A 15,722-nucleotide genomic window follows, 5' to 3' on the forward strand; every position below is an offset into this window, starting at 1 on the left:
TGGAAAATTTGGATATAGGTCTTCCCTGTCCTCGTAAAGGATGTCAAACTTCACATTTTGTTCGGAAAGGAAACGCATTCTTCCGTTATACGGACACCAACAATAAATTGCATTACAATTTGAGTCTGAGAAATTTTGGAAATTATGTTATTTTTTGTACTGAAAATACCCGTGAATACAACAGTGACTTTAATAGGAACTGGTATATGTCGAGAGGTGTGTTGGCACAGATGTAAACCCCATCCAAATTGATGAGCCAAGGTTTGTAGTAAAGGTGGAAATATAATCGTGGGAGGATACCTGTGGCATGGTGCCCCTCTCCGATCGTAGATAGTGACGCAGACGTACAAAAACAACACATGAATCGTGGACGAAGGTTGAAAGCAAGGCTCTGTTTGTCAGTATTTTTCAGAGGTGGGTGCGTTACTGGATATCGGGTAGTCCGGTACCGCTCCTCCGGACCTCGAAACGCAGATAGTACGTACCTGTACTTCCGCGCCTAATTTTTTTTTTTTCCCTCGGTCCGGTACCGCACTTCCTCACCTCCTGTACCGTATCCAGAACTATTAAAGCGCGCCCGAAAAATCTAGTCTGCACCACAAAAAAAATAAAACAAAATACAGGTCAGTAATACATCAGAGCTCCATATATATATATATATATATATATATATATATATATATATATATATATATATATATATATATATATATATTTATTTATTTATTTATTTAATTGAATTTATTACGCATTTACAGTGTCAATCTTATGTAAAGCAGGCAACAAACATAGAACTTATATACAAACATATAGAATTGAATTTAACAAGAATCATTAGTATTAGAATTAGGTCACCATTGACCAAATCGAGGGAAGTGTGCGAGGATCTCGTCCAGATGATCTACTGTCAATAGGTGGCGATACACGTCGACAAGCGGGACACCACGGGGCAGCAAATCATCCAGCTCGGGACAATGTCCTAGTGTGTTGGCTTCAGGGGCTCCACACAGAGGGCCAGATGAGAAAAGAGGCACGTCTTGCAGTCCTGGAACCTCCTACACCGGTCTGTAGTCAAGACGGAGCCTGGCAGACATCACATTGTGCCGCCTCACCATGACTCCTTTGCGGCGATATTTGAAGGGCTGGTAGCGAAAGGAGTCATAGTGCCTGATGGTGACACTTTCTACCCTCTGGAGATCACGGGCTTGATCAAAGAAATAGAAGACAGCAGTTCGAATGCGCGTCAGGGCAACTGAGAGAGAGAGAGGGCACAAAGCCAGCCACAGGAGGAGGCACTAAACGAGAAAAAGTCATCTTTTTGCCGTAATTTCTCCTAGAAACGTCCTGCTGTATTTCTTTCAATATTGTGGGTATTTTGCAATAATACCGTTAAGTACAGGTCTACATGACATATTTAGGAAACTATAATATGGTTTACATAAGTTGAACCATCAATTCTTTCTTAGTTTTCCTTAAGTAATGAAAAAGAAAGCACAATTTCCCATTGCTTAACACGGGAGAGGGTAATGTTTTGGGTATGCGATCGTAAGCTCCACCCACTGGCTTTACTTTTTCATTACAGCGGGATAGGCAGGTGGCGTCTTCATCAATATAACCTCCTTGGTGAAAATGGATCGCGGCACAGGAATTACGGAGGAAAGCACCGTAACTACCGTCTCTAGTGCCAGTTGCCGCTGTAATGCGGGGTATGCTGTCGTTGAAGTTGGAATGTAGTGCACCTCAGGGATCAGCAGCATCCACGGTGGGGGTCCAGGATCCTCCTCGTCTTCCTATTACTCTCCCTCGGGGATGATGATATTCATATGAAGAGCCGAACTGACAGTCTTTATGAGGAGACGACCACTAGGCTGTAGAGTGAGTGCTGAGGCAAGGCACGTCTCACAAGCTGTGAGCAGTGAGGCGCCAGCTGCGGAGAATGAAGACATTTAGCAGAGAAGAGTGTGACGATGTAGATAATTATATCATAGAAAGGAGAGAGACGAAGTTCAGCTTGCATGTTGGCAATTTTAGTCGACATGGGACAGCCAAAAAGGATTCGCAACATCTTATTTTGAAGAACTTCAAGAGGCAGTAAGCAAGATTTCGGAAGCTGTACAATAGCCAGGTAGAGATGATTGACAATTGAGCGAATGAACGTCACGTAGATGGTTCTTGCGACTGGAATAGAGATGCCGCAGTAGCATTGTTTGTCAGCCACTGTAAAGGTGTGAGTTGCCTCTGCAGACGCGTCAAGAGGTACTACCGTACTGGACCAAGGGGACGGTATTTTGGCCCAGGGAAGCGCGAGGAACGTGAACTGGAGCCCCGAGGTAAATTTAAGATACTGCCGACAGAGAGGGATGATACAGGCACCGATGGAGAACTGAGGGAGAAAAGCAGGGCTGATCGTAGTAAACACTGTTTTTTTCAGGAGATATGATGAAACCACAATTAGCAGCGGCGATATTGAAGAATTGAAGATAAGCCTGGGGTGCTGCTGGAGAGGAAGAGTGAATACAAATATCGTCAGCGTAACATATGATCGTTATACCAGGCACATTAGGCAAGAGAGAAAGCAAGCGGTGCATAACAACATTGAAAAGAAATGGACTAAGCACTCCACCCTGTGGAGTCCCCAGATGAAAACTGGAAGAAAAGCTTTAAGCACCATGGAAGAAAACCCGTAAGGATCTGTTGCTGAGATATTCCCTTATCCGCTTCAGAAGGTGTCCCTTGATTCCAAAATCCACCAATTGATCAAGGATGACTTCTTTGTTGGCCACATCAAACGCACTCTTGAGGTCAATCAAGGCCACCACGCTGCTGGAGGAGAGGCGGGAGTAAAGTTCTGCGAGGCAATGCTGGGTGCTCCGGTGTGGCAGGAAGCCAAAAAGGACGTAGTGAGAGTTCAAACTCCAGCCTATACAGAAGATGGGAAAGTAGCATGCGCTCCATGACCTTGCTGAAGCAAGAGGTGAGAGAAACGGGTCGAAACTTGTGTGTACCAGGTTTGGGGATGGGAATAATGGTGCTGCATGTCCAGGCAGAAGGCACACAACCCTGAATCCTGGGAAAAACACAAATTATAATTAAAGGCGTAGGAGAGAATTACCAGGTACACGTTGAAGCAGCCGAAGAACAGCCTGGCAGAATATGTACCTAATCCCATCGTCCCCCTGGTGCTGTCGCTTAGCTCCGAGCCAACGCACGTCGCAGCTCCTCCTCAGTGATCGGTGTGGGATCCTCATCATCTTCCAACAACGCTGTCATCAAGCGGAGTGCACGATGATCCTCCTGGACATAGAGAGACTCCTGGATATGTGCGGGAAGACAAGTCACACAGGACTGTGCAGTGTGCAGCCCAACCATCAAGAAGTTCCTGCACCAGTTCCCATGGGTCGTGATGAAAAGCGCTGGCAGGTTTCTTCCGAAACACCCTATTACTTTTGTGCCACATGGTAGCCTACACACGCTTGTCTCCCTATTAATGCTGTACGTGAATTTCTGCCACGAATCCGTTCTCATACTCCTTTGTAACGCCACCAACTCGTCCCTAGCAGCCTCTGGTAAGAGTGCAGGTTACATAGGGCTGGATCCTCTTGAAATATGGCCCTTGGAGCTGCTGCGCGACAGAGACAGTGACACTCTGAGCGAGAATGTGAACTCTGCTCAGTGATTCATTCAAAGGAATAGCCTGCGTATGAATATTTAGATGCCATTGATTACCGCCATTTCACAGTGAACCAACAAGATTATAAATGTGGATCCAGTGATAGGAGCAAACACGTAAGCGATTGAAAGTTCATGGTTGGATACCATTTCAAAGAAAATGAGAGGTATTAGTATTGAGTCCCTGTAATAAAAAAACGCGTTTGCTGGAAAGTACCACGAAAAGATACAGCAGATTTGTTTATGGCATTTTAAAATTATATAATAAGTGAATATTGCGTAAGGAAAAATATCATGTTTTGTACTGTTTTCTTTTTCATGTTTATTTTGTGATTTATAACCATGACTTTTTTTTTTTTTTTTTTTTTTTTTGTGTGTGTGTGTGTGTGTGTGTGTAATGAAATATGAATTAGCATATATGTTTTTTTTTTACATCGTTTGTTTAGTTTTCGGTTTGTTGAAAGATGAATTAGCACACAATTATTTATTCCCGTATTATTATATAAGATGTAAATATACCGGTAAACCACATGCTAAAGTGTCACTGATGATTTGTTTACCTGTTTTCTAGACTCGCCCAGGGCACTTCTGTCAGCAGTGGCCAGTGGCACTCTCGTGTCTCTCCCTCACTGCCGGGAAAAAGTGTTGTACATGGTTACACATATTCTTTTGACTTTTAGCACATATTTTGTTATTAGAATTGGAGAGACTGCGGTTCATTCTCCAAACAGCATCATATTACTCTAGTGGTGTTCGTAGCATTCAAAGGTAACTTTCATGAATATTGTTCACAGTTCATGAGAAGTACAATAAGCTGATAGTATCCATGTAGCATGAGTATTTATATACATCAGTTTAGTCTTTTGTTACAGTGAACTGAAGATCCAGTGTGCTCACTGCTAACCATGGCCTTCTTACGCAGTGCGAGGAACCTGCTCAGAAGTCCTCTTTTTAGAGGTATGTTCTAATATTACTATTTGGAGGAGGAACGGTGTTTCCTTAACTTAAGTTAACTAGACAGACAAGATAGGTACATCACTGTGACCAGCAGGAATATGTATCATTTGTATGTACTGCAGTACAATTGATTTTTTTTTTTCACTCATAAATATACATGGTTATGTAATCATTGATGAAAAAGACACATACCAAGTATGAGATACTGTTGTATAATTTTGTTTGATCTGTTTTTAGTGATATAGATCCAAAATGCAAAAAAAAGTATAATTTCAGATTGTCATTCAAGTGCTACAAGAAGTGTCACTTATGAAGCTCTCAAATCTGAAATTGAACAGCAAATGACACCTAAAGAATACGTAAATTTTGCAAGAGATTTTGTTGCACCATGGGCAGACACAAAGGTATTGGTAAATAATAGTGTACTATTACTGATAGTATGATTAATATTGTTCCTGTTCATGATATATATATATATATATATATATATATATATATATATATATATATATATATATATATATATATATATATATATATATATATATATATATATATATATATATATATATATATATATATATATATATATATATATATATATATATATATATATATATATATATATATATATACACATACATATTAATGACAAATATTCTTTCTTTCCTCAGCCTTGCCACCCAGCTTTGCTTTTCACAGACGGCCAGAAGGAAACTATTGTGAGCTATAGTGACCTTCTCCTTCAAGCTAAGACACTAGCCACTGCCCTCAGGAATCCCCAGCTCCCAAAGTGTGCCCTGGTGCTCTTGCCCAAGGTGCCTGCTTGGTGGGTGATGAACGTTGCTGCCTCTTGGTGTGGTAAGTTAGCATGACTAACTTTACATGCTGTCTTGATACAATGATTACTTACAGCTATTGAACTGTAACTAATGACCAAGTATCACTTGAAACTTAATTGGGAGCATATCCTTTTTGTTGTAAAAATAAGTAGGCTAGTGCTACATTCTCTGGAGTTTATGAAAGATATATTTTGAAATCTTGACTGTAGTGTAGTCTGCAATTTGCTTTTGTCATGCAGCAGGCATATTTTTTTCTTTATTACATGATTTTTACCAGTCTTCTACTAAAAGATACTTTGGGTAAAACAGCATGACATGAGACACTCAAGCATGAAACAAAAAAATAGGTAACAGCCAGTGCATCCCCTCCACTACAAATACAGCAACTCACATCCTTCTTGGCAAACTAAATTCAATCCATGTATTGATCTATAATCTAAGACCTAAATGCACTTTAAATACTTATATCATGGTCAGCATTATATGAAGCTAATATTTCCAGGCACCATTGTGTCTTGTGGCACCACTATGCTCACGCCAAGGGATGTTGCTCATCGCCTGTCTAAATGTGGAGCAGACTGCATTATTTGTACGCCAGAACTAGCTGCTTCTCTAGATGAAATCACAAAATCTCTGCCACTACGAATCGTTGTTTCTGACAGTCAAGAGGATATTCGGTAAGTCCACAGAAGGGATGCAAAGAATCAATTGAAGATTCAGTTGTATAATTTGTATTTGACTGAAAATAAGGCATTTTTAAGTTTTAGAGTTCAACTTTTCAGTGGTGGGTGGATATGCTATAATGAGCTGCTGGAGTCATGCCATGGACGTCCAGCTCAACCATGTGTAGCTACCAGAGGTGATGACATTTCTCAGCTGTTCTTCACATCGGGTACAACAGGCAAACCAAAGATGGTGCCTCACACACAAGCCTCCTTCACCACTGGTCACATTGGAACGATAAGGTACCTTTTATATGATATTCAAACACAACTTAAAAGTAAAGGTGCAGCAGTTAATCAATTATGATTACATTCAGCTAGAAATAATTGTATTGTAACAAGCTGATTTCAGCAAAGACTTGGTTTTTAATATTGCCTAAATACAAGCAGGCCCCATTACAGGAGCACAAATTGCATGAGATGATACTGATTCAGTAAACTATGGACAAAAATGTTTGCATGACCAAAGGAAATCCAACATTATACGATGAGATGCATTATTGGCCAGAGTGTTTAAAACACATACCTTATTGCTTTCCTCCACTGACTTCTTGGCTCTGCAGCAATATACAATAATTCATACACACAGCAATGAGTTGCCGAGTAGGTTACATTCTCAGGAAAATCAATGAACTTCCCTTATGCCTAACCATTTTCTGAATGCAGCATCTGCTCACTTTGGAAGTTTGGTGAGAAGCATAGGCAAGTGTGTACTCAATGTATCTATGATCCAGTAATGGTTTTTGTGACTGGTTATGATGAGTGGTCATTGCATGTAGGCATATCTTTGTTACCACTGGATTACTGAAATGTATTCAGTAATTCTGATATCTTAGTTGTACAAGTTATTGTAGGTTTGCTTGAAAACTAGCTTTGGGGTCATATAATTTTTTTTTTTTTTCCCACAAGTTAAGTTTCCTTGCATTATTATTGAATGAATAAGCTTGTATCATTGGGACCTACTTAACAAATATGTACAAGAGGAATGAAATATTATGTCCATTAATCCTAAAAGATAGATATGTACTGTGTTCTAAATTCACCACCTATAGCTACCCTGCTGTGTGCCTGGCTGTGTGAGTGACACAGTGGACTCCAGATAATAAGTGATTGGTGCCAAAAAGTATTGTTTTCTCATCTATAAAATGTCTCTTTTCTTCATAACTGATGATAAAATTATCTTACCAACCCAAATTGAATGAATAATTAGTAAATTTTTAGAAAGAAAAAATGCTTGATGTCTAAGAAACTAGGGAAACATTTCTATGTTTACTATCATACACTTCATCATCATCATTATCTCAAATCTGCAACTGGTACAGTTTGAAGTATGGCACAACACAGTGTTAGCTGATACACATCTTCTTTTTTAGTAGAGTACGATAGCCACATTGTCTTTGGATTTTTTATCGCTATTTTCATCACATGACCCTGTCTCAACAATGAAATGTCTTCCACCGAGTCGTGCAGGACATGCCCAAGAGAGGTATCACTACTAGGCTTCCTTGGGTGGTAGATATCACCAGCATATTTTGAGAATATCTCCACAATCAGCTTTAGCTTGAAATCAAGGTAGCATTTCTGCCCACCATTTGCTTTGTAAATTACATGGCAGTTGAGTGTTGCAATATCCAGCAATCTGAGAAATATTTTCTTGTAGTATTTCTTCACACCTTTATGAGCTGATGCTTGTACAGAGAATATTTGGTACATTTTATCTACTCCAGCCATGTAGTGTTTCTTGTATTTAATGCACACATTGGCTTACTTACCTGCTGCCCTGGTATTGTTACCTCTTCCCCTAGAATCCTCATATATTGTGGTTTGCATGTTCATATATTTCTTATCCCTCCATCTCATGTGTATCATCTTATGCTTGTACTGTACTAGAGTTTCACCTTTCTTTAGAACTTTTGATATTACTTCCTGGGATAGCATTTTTCTGTTGTATCTCACAGTACTTATTGCATCTTTTTTATTATCAAGAAGAATTTCAGACAATTCTGGTGAAGTGTAGAAATTATCGACTCCCAGAGTGTAGCCCTAATTCAGTAGGGATTGCATTAGTCTCAGAACTATTTTAGTAGGCTTTGTTTTCACTTTTCGTCTGACAAGGCTTCCATGTCAAAGTCATATTTTGTTTTCTTTCCTGTGTAGACTAAAAGATCCCAAACATAGCCAGTATCAAACTCAGATAAGATATAACTTTCTATGCTGAATCTAGCTCGTTTGAGTGGAATGTACCTCTTCCATTTTAGCTGACCTTTCCAGAGCAGGAGAGACTCATCAGTGCTTACAGTTTTGCTTTGAACATAAGAGGACTTGAATCTTTGTATGAAAGTATCCAGGACTTCCTTGAACTTGAATATAGGCTCACTGTCATCCTCATTGTCAGAGAAATGGAGGTACTTTAGGACAATAGCAAATCTGTCTTTTCATATACATTTTTCCAAAAAAAGGAGTAGAAATTATCTGATTGGTAGAGTGATATAAATAAATAGATGGCTTTTTTCCTTGTAAAAGTAGCAGTCCAAGGAATGCATACATTTCTCCTTGGTTAGTATCTCTCCATAATAAGTCTCTACTTTTTTTCTCTTCATTTTACCCTGCCTCCTTTTTTCATCACAGGCTTTAGCTGCATACTTATTGGTCTCTGATACAGTGTGATCCAGTACTTCATCATCAAAAAGAGCCTGAAATATTTCTAAAGGTGAATGGACATCATCCGGGACAAGTTTTACGCCACTATCTCCTGAAGAGGGAAAAAAAGGCTTTCTGTCCACAACTGATTTATTCTGCCAGTTATATTGAATATCATCCTCAGTTTCTGTTGTTTCTTCAACATCAGACTGGCCATCTGGCTCAACTTCAGGCTCTGATTCTGTATCAGTGGAATCACACACTAGATGAGTCAGAATCATCAATATCTTCCAAAAAAATCATCATCTATATCCTCTGCTAACAAAGCCATTATTTCTTTCGGATCAAGAGGTCTCTTTCTCCTTGCCATGATAGCCTAATAATGGGAGAAAGTAGAAAAATGCAAAAATTCCCTCTAATAGCTTATGTAGCACATCTGTCACTACAAGCGGTGACAGTCCTTAAGAGGCAATGTTGGCAAGTGTTTGGATATTTGAGATGCCAAATAATGATTTATTTTATGAATTTTGTTATTTGTAAGGAATAGTCTACATATAGACCATGCTACAACTTAGTGTGGTAAAATCAGAGCAAACATCTATATATAGACGATCTGGCAAAAAGTCCCTTTCGAAATGTCTGTATATAGATCTTCCACTGGGAAGGGGTTAATGAGCAGAGTAAGTCAGTGATAAATAGTAAAACATAACAAACATACCCATTAAGCATTAACACACACACACAACTAGGTAAATACACACACACACACACAAACACACACACATGGTTTGAGTGAGGAGGTGGTGTCAGCAAGGAGTGTGCATAGTTTTAAAGGAAAGTTGGATGTGTGTAGATATGGAGACGGGGCCACATGAGTATGATACCCAGGCCCTGTAAAATTACAACTAGGTGAATACAACTAGGTGAATACACACACACACACACACACACACACACACACACACACACACACACACACACACACACACACACACACACACACACACACACACACACACACACACACACAAATTTGGTTACCAATAAGGCAGCGGATTAAGCAGAAATGAATATGTTAAGGTGAGGAAGGAAGAGGAAAAGAACTTGAAAAAGACTAGATATTGTCGAAAAATGTAAGGAGCAACCAAAATTGTTCTATAGATTCATAAATGGAAAAATTAGGCAAAAAGAAACAATAGAAAGGTTAAAAGGAGAGAACGGGATGGTGGAAGACCCAAAAGTATGGCAGAACTATTAAATAAAAAATTCCAGGAGGTCTTTACTAAAGAATCCAAATTTGAGAGGCCACAGGGTAATAGAGAGACAATCTATATGAAAGAGATTAAAGTAACCAAGCTTGAAATAAAAGAGTTAATGAAGGAACTGGATGAAGAGAAGGCAATGGGACCGGATGAAGTCTCAGGCAGAATACTGAAAGAATGTAGGGAAGAACTAGCAAGTCCTATATACAACATCATAAAATGCTCAATAGAAAATGGAACAGTGCCAGTAGAATGGAAAAGAGCTGAGGTGGTTCCCATATATAAGAGTGGAAGGAAAGAAGAACCTTTAAATTACAGACCGGTATCACTAACTAGTGTAATATGCAAGATGTGTGAAAGAATAATAAAGAAACAATGGATCGAGTTCCTTGAAGACAACAAATTAATATCAAATAGCCAATTTGGTTTTAGAAAAGGACGGTCTTGTGTAACTAATTTATTGAGTTTCTATTCTAGAATAGTTGATAGAGTACAAGAGAGAGAGGATGGGTTGACTGCATCTATTTGGATTTAAAAAAGGCGTTTGACAAAGTGCCACACGCAAGATTACTGTGGAAGTTAGAGGAGAAGGGTGGCTTAAAAGGAAGCACATTGAGATGGATAGAAAATTATTTGAGGGGGAGAGAAATAAGGACGGTAGTTAAAGATATGAAGTCCAAGTGGAGAGCAGTAGAAAGCGGAGTGCCACAGGGGTCAGTATTGGCACCAATACTTTTCCTCATTTATATTAACGACATGCCAGAAGGAGTGAACAGCTACATAAATTTGTTTGCGGATGATACGAAACTGTGCAGAGTTATAAAGCAAAAGGAGGATTGTGAAATACTGCAAGAAGACCTAAATAAGATCTGGGAATGGAGTAAGAAGTGGGAAATGGAATTCAATGTGAACAAAAGCCATGTCATGGAAATGGGAAAGAGTGAAAGACGACCTGTGGGAATCTATAAGATGGGAGATGGAGTAGAACTGGAGAAAGTAAAAAGGAAAAGGACTTAGGAGTGACGATGGAAGAAAACAATCAACCAGTAAGCCATATTGATAGAATTTTTAGAGAAACATATAATTTGCTGAGGAATATTGGAGTAGCATTTCACTACATGGACAAAGAAATGATGAAGAAATTGATAAATACTATAATAAGACCCAGATTGGAATATGCAGGAGTAGTGTGGACCCCTCATAAAAAGAAACACATAAGGAAATTGGAGAGGCTACAAAAAATGGCTACAAGAATGGTCCCAGAACTTGAAGGGATGACATATGAGGAGAGACTAAAGGCTATGGATCTACCAACCTTGGAACAAAGAACGGAGAGAGGAGACCTGATACAAGTCTATAAATTGATCAACGGAATGGACCAAGTGGATAATGAGAAACTGATCCTGAGAGAAGAATATGACATCCGAAGCACAAGATCGCATAGTAAAAAGCTGAGAAAGGGAAGATGTCTGAGAGATATTAAAAAATATAGTTTCCCGCAGAGATGTATTGAGACGTGGAACAGTTTAGATGAAGAAGTAGTGTCTGCAATGAGAATGCACACTTTTAAAGTAAGATTGGATAAGTGTAGATATGGAGACGGGGCCACACGAGCATAAAGCCCAGGCCCTGTAAAACTACAACTAGGTAAATACAACTAGGTAAATACACATACACACACATACACACACACACACTTGAAGATTGGTCCATGAGGTCTGAGCTTGCTCCATAATGGGGAAGACTGGCTGGGTGACCAGTAGGCGACTGAGGTGAATTACACACACACACACACACACACACACACACACACACACACACACACACACACACACACACACACACACACACACACACACACACACCTTGGTTTAACTCAGCCTGTTCTTGTGCTATACATGATAGAGAGGTTGCCCACATAAGGTACTTGAGCCTTCCATCTCCTGAATCTCATGCACTTTATATTTCTGCCCGGAATCATGCCAAGTCTGTTCTTCAACTTGCCAAACACTCTTTCATAAATAGAAAATGTCAAAATCTTTCAAACTCAAACTCCCCTCGTGACTTCTGGCATCTAGCCAAAAACATCTCAAATAACTTCACTTCTTCATCTTTCCCTCCTTTATTTCATCCTGATGGCATCACTGCCATCTCTTCTGTCTCTAAAGCTGAACTCTTTTCTCAAACCTTTGCTCACAACTCCACCTTGGATGATTCTGGGCTTGTCCCTCCCTCTCCTCCTCCCTCTGACTATTTCATGTCTACAATTAAAATTCTTCGTAATGATGTTTTCCATGCTCTTGTTGGCCTAAACCCTCGGAAGGCTTATGGACCTGATGAGGTCCCTCCTATTGTTCTCAAAAACTGTGCTTCTGTGCTTGCACCTTGCTTGGCCAAACTCTTCCAACTTTGTCTATAGACTTCTACCTTTCCTTCCTGCTGGAAGTTCACCTACATTCAGCCTGTTCCTAAAAAGGGTGACTGTTTTAACCCCTCAAACTACCGTCCTATAGCTTTAATCTCTTGCTTGTCTAAAATTTTTAAATCTATCCTGAATAGGAAGATTCTCAAACATCTGTCACTTCACAATCTTCTGTCTGATCGCCAGTATGGCTTCCGTCAAGGTCGCTCTACTGGTGATCTTCTGGCTTTCCTTACTGAGTCTTGGTCATCCTCTTTTAGAGATTTCGGTGAAACTTTTGCTGTAGCGTTAGACATATCAAAAGCTTTTGATAGGGTCTGGCATAAAGCTTTGATTTCAAAACTGCCCTCCTACGGCTTCTATCCTTCTCTCTGCAAATTTATCTCAAGTTTCCTTTCCGACTGCTCTATTGCTGCTGTGGTAGACGGCTACTGTTCTTCTCCTAAATCTATTAATAGTGGTGTTCCTCAGGGTTCTGTCCTGTCACCCACTCTTTCTATTATTCATTAATGACCTTCTTAACCAAACTTCTTGCCCTATCCTACGCTGATGATTCCCCCCTACATCTTTCCACGTTCTTTCAGAGACGATCAACCCTTCAGGAAGTGAACAGATCATGCTGGGACGCCATAGAATGCCTGACTTCCGATCTGTCTAAGATTTCCAGTTAGGGCAGAGAAAATCTAGTAGTTTTCAGTGCCTCAAAACTCAATTCCTCCATCTATCAACTCGACACAACCTTCCAGACAACTATCCCCTCTTCTTCAATGACACTCAACTGTCTCCCTCTTCTACAATGAATATCCTCGGTCTGTCCTTTGCTCATAATCTTAACTGGAAACTTCACATCTCATCTCTTGCTAAAACAGCTTCTATGAAATTAGGTGTTCTGAGGCGTCTCCGCCAGTTTTTCTCGCCCCTCCAACTGCTTACTCTGTATAAGGGCCTAATCCATCCCTGTATGGAGTACTCTTCACATGTTTGGGGGGATTCCAGCCACACAGTTTTGCTTGATAGGGTGGAATCGAAAGCTCTTCGTCTCAACTCCCCTCCTCTCACTAACTGGCTTCAGCCTCTTTCTCACCGCTGAAATGTTGCATCCCTTTCTATCTTTTATCATTATTTTCATGGTAACTGTTCTACTGATCTTGCTAACTGCATGCCTCCCCTTCTCCTGCGGCCTTGCTGCACAAGGCTTTCTTCTTCCTCTCATCCCTATTCTGTCCAACTCTCTAATGCAAGAGTTAACCAGTACTCTCAATCATTCATCCCTTTCACTGGTAAACTCTGAAACTCCCTCCCTGCATCTGTATTTCCGAATTCCTACAACTTGTCTTCTTTTAAGAGGGAGGTATCGAGGCATTTGCTCCCCCTAATTCTGGCTGACTTTTTTGGCACTTTTTACACTTTTTAGAGAGCCAGCACTCAAGTGGGCTTTTTTTTAACTTTCTTTTTTTTTGCCCTTGGGTGGCCCTCTTCCCTACGTAAAAAAATGAAAATAAATAAAGTAGATAAATTCCATCCACCCATCCTACCCTTTCTTGTACCACATCTCGGGTCATAAATGTGGTACAAGAAAGGGTAGGATGGGTGGATGGAATTTATCCAGACTTGAAGAAAGCATTTGATAAAGTCCCTCATAAGAGATTGATCTGGAAAGTGAGAGAACATGGCAGGCTGAAGGGTAGGCTTTTGGAATGGATCAGTGATTTCCTGACTGGAAGAGAGATGAGAACAGTAATAAGAGATAGGAAATCAGCTTATAGGGAAGTGACTAGTGGAATACCTCAGGGGTCAGTTTTGGCACCGTTACTGTTTGCTGTTTACATAAATGATATGACGAAAGGAGTGAATAGCTATATGAGTTTGTTTGCGGATGATGCCAAATTAATGAGGAAAATAACTAAGAAAGAAGACTGTGAGGCATTGCAGAGGGACTTAGACAAGATCTGGGAGTGGAGCAGTGAGTGGCAAATGGAATTTAATATCAAGAAGTGTGGAGTGATGAATTTTGGTAAGAGCAGTATGAGACCAGTGTACAGATATAAGATGGAGGATGAGGAATTGGAAATAAAGACTGAAGAGAGAGATCTGGGAATAACTGTGATGGAGGGGCTCTCGTCAGAGGTTCATGTAAAGAGGAAATCTGGTGAAGCGTACAATTTAGTAAGGAACATAAGAACTGCATTCTGCTACATGGATGGAGAGATGATCAAGAAGTTGATTGTTACAGTGATTAGACCCAGGTTGGAGTGTGCAACGGTACTTTGGTCTCCAAGAATGGCAAGGGATAAGAGGAAGCTGGAACGCGTACAGAGGGCTGCGACGAAGCTGCCTCAAACCTTGGTGAATCTGTCTTATGAGCAGAGACTGGAAAAATTGAGTCTGCCGACACTGGAAAAAAGAAGGGAGAGAGGAGACCTTATCACTATGTATAGGATTCTGTCTGGCAGTGAGAAGTTGGACTGTGATGATCTGGTGGTGAGGGATATGAGAAGTAGGAGGAAGCTGGGAGAAAAGTGAAGATGAGTGTGTGTACAAAGGACATAAAGAAATACAGTTTTCCACAAAAAATTGGGGAGATCTGGAATGCGCTGGAGAAAGAAGTGGTTGAAGCAAAAACAATTCACGGATTTAAGGAAAAGTTAGATAAGAGTAGATATAGAGACGGGACAGCACGAGTTTGAACTCCTCCTCCTGTAAACAACAACTAGGCAACTAGGTAAACACACACACACACACACACACACACACACACACACACACACACACACACACACACACACACCGCGTAGTGTAGTGGTTAGCACGCTCGACTCACAATCGAGAAGGCCAGGTTCGAGTCCCGGCGCAGCGAGGCAAATGGGCAAGCCACTTAATGTGTGGCCCCTGTTCACCTAGCAGTAAATAGGTACGGGATGTAACTCGAGGGGTTGTGGCCTCGCTTTCCCGGTGTGTGGAGTGTGTTGTGGTCTCAGTCTTACCCGAAGATCGGTCTATGAGCTCTGAGCTCGCTCCATAATGGGGAAGACTGGCTGGGTGACCAGTAGACGACCATGGTGAATTACACACACACACACACACACACACACACACACACACACACACACACACACACACACACACACACACACACACACACACACACACACACACACACACACACACATAGTATTTCCCATTCTGGATGGGAAACAAATACACGTGG

General features: G+C 40.5%; 1 protein-coding gene across 3 annotated transcripts in view; it reads left to right on the forward strand.

The window, feature by feature from the left end:
- The first annotated feature begins 4,238 nt into the window (after positions 1 to 4,238).
- Positions 4,239 to 15,722, forward strand: part of LOC123506247 (acyl-coenzyme A synthetase ACSM3, mitochondrial-like) — a 33,380-nt gene continuing 21,896 nt past the window's right edge. Inside the window, exons 1-6 of one of the 3 annotated variants that reach the window (XM_045258180.1) lie at positions 4,239 to 4,437; positions 4,529 to 4,626; positions 4,903 to 5,030; positions 5,301 to 5,487; positions 5,971 to 6,145; positions 6,251 to 6,433. In XM_045258180.1, the coding sequence (XP_045114115.1) occupies positions 4,575 to 4,626; positions 4,903 to 5,030; positions 5,301 to 5,487; positions 5,971 to 6,145; positions 6,251 to 6,433 (725 nt within the window). In that variant the 5' untranslated portion in view covers positions 4,239 to 4,437; positions 4,529 to 4,574. Of the gene's footprint in view, positions 4,438 to 4,528; positions 4,627 to 4,902; positions 5,031 to 5,300; positions 5,488 to 5,970; positions 6,146 to 6,250; positions 6,434 to 15,722 lie in introns of those variants that run through there. The other 2 variants (XM_045258179.1, XM_045258181.1) reach the window with 2 other exon arrangements.

Source organism: Portunus trituberculatus, chromosome 19 (genome assembly GCF_017591435.1).
Source record: "Portunus trituberculatus isolate SZX2019 chromosome 19, ASM1759143v1, whole genome shotgun sequence".
Classification (NCBI taxonomy): Eukaryota; Metazoa; Arthropoda; class Malacostraca; order Decapoda; family Portunidae; genus Portunus; species Portunus trituberculatus.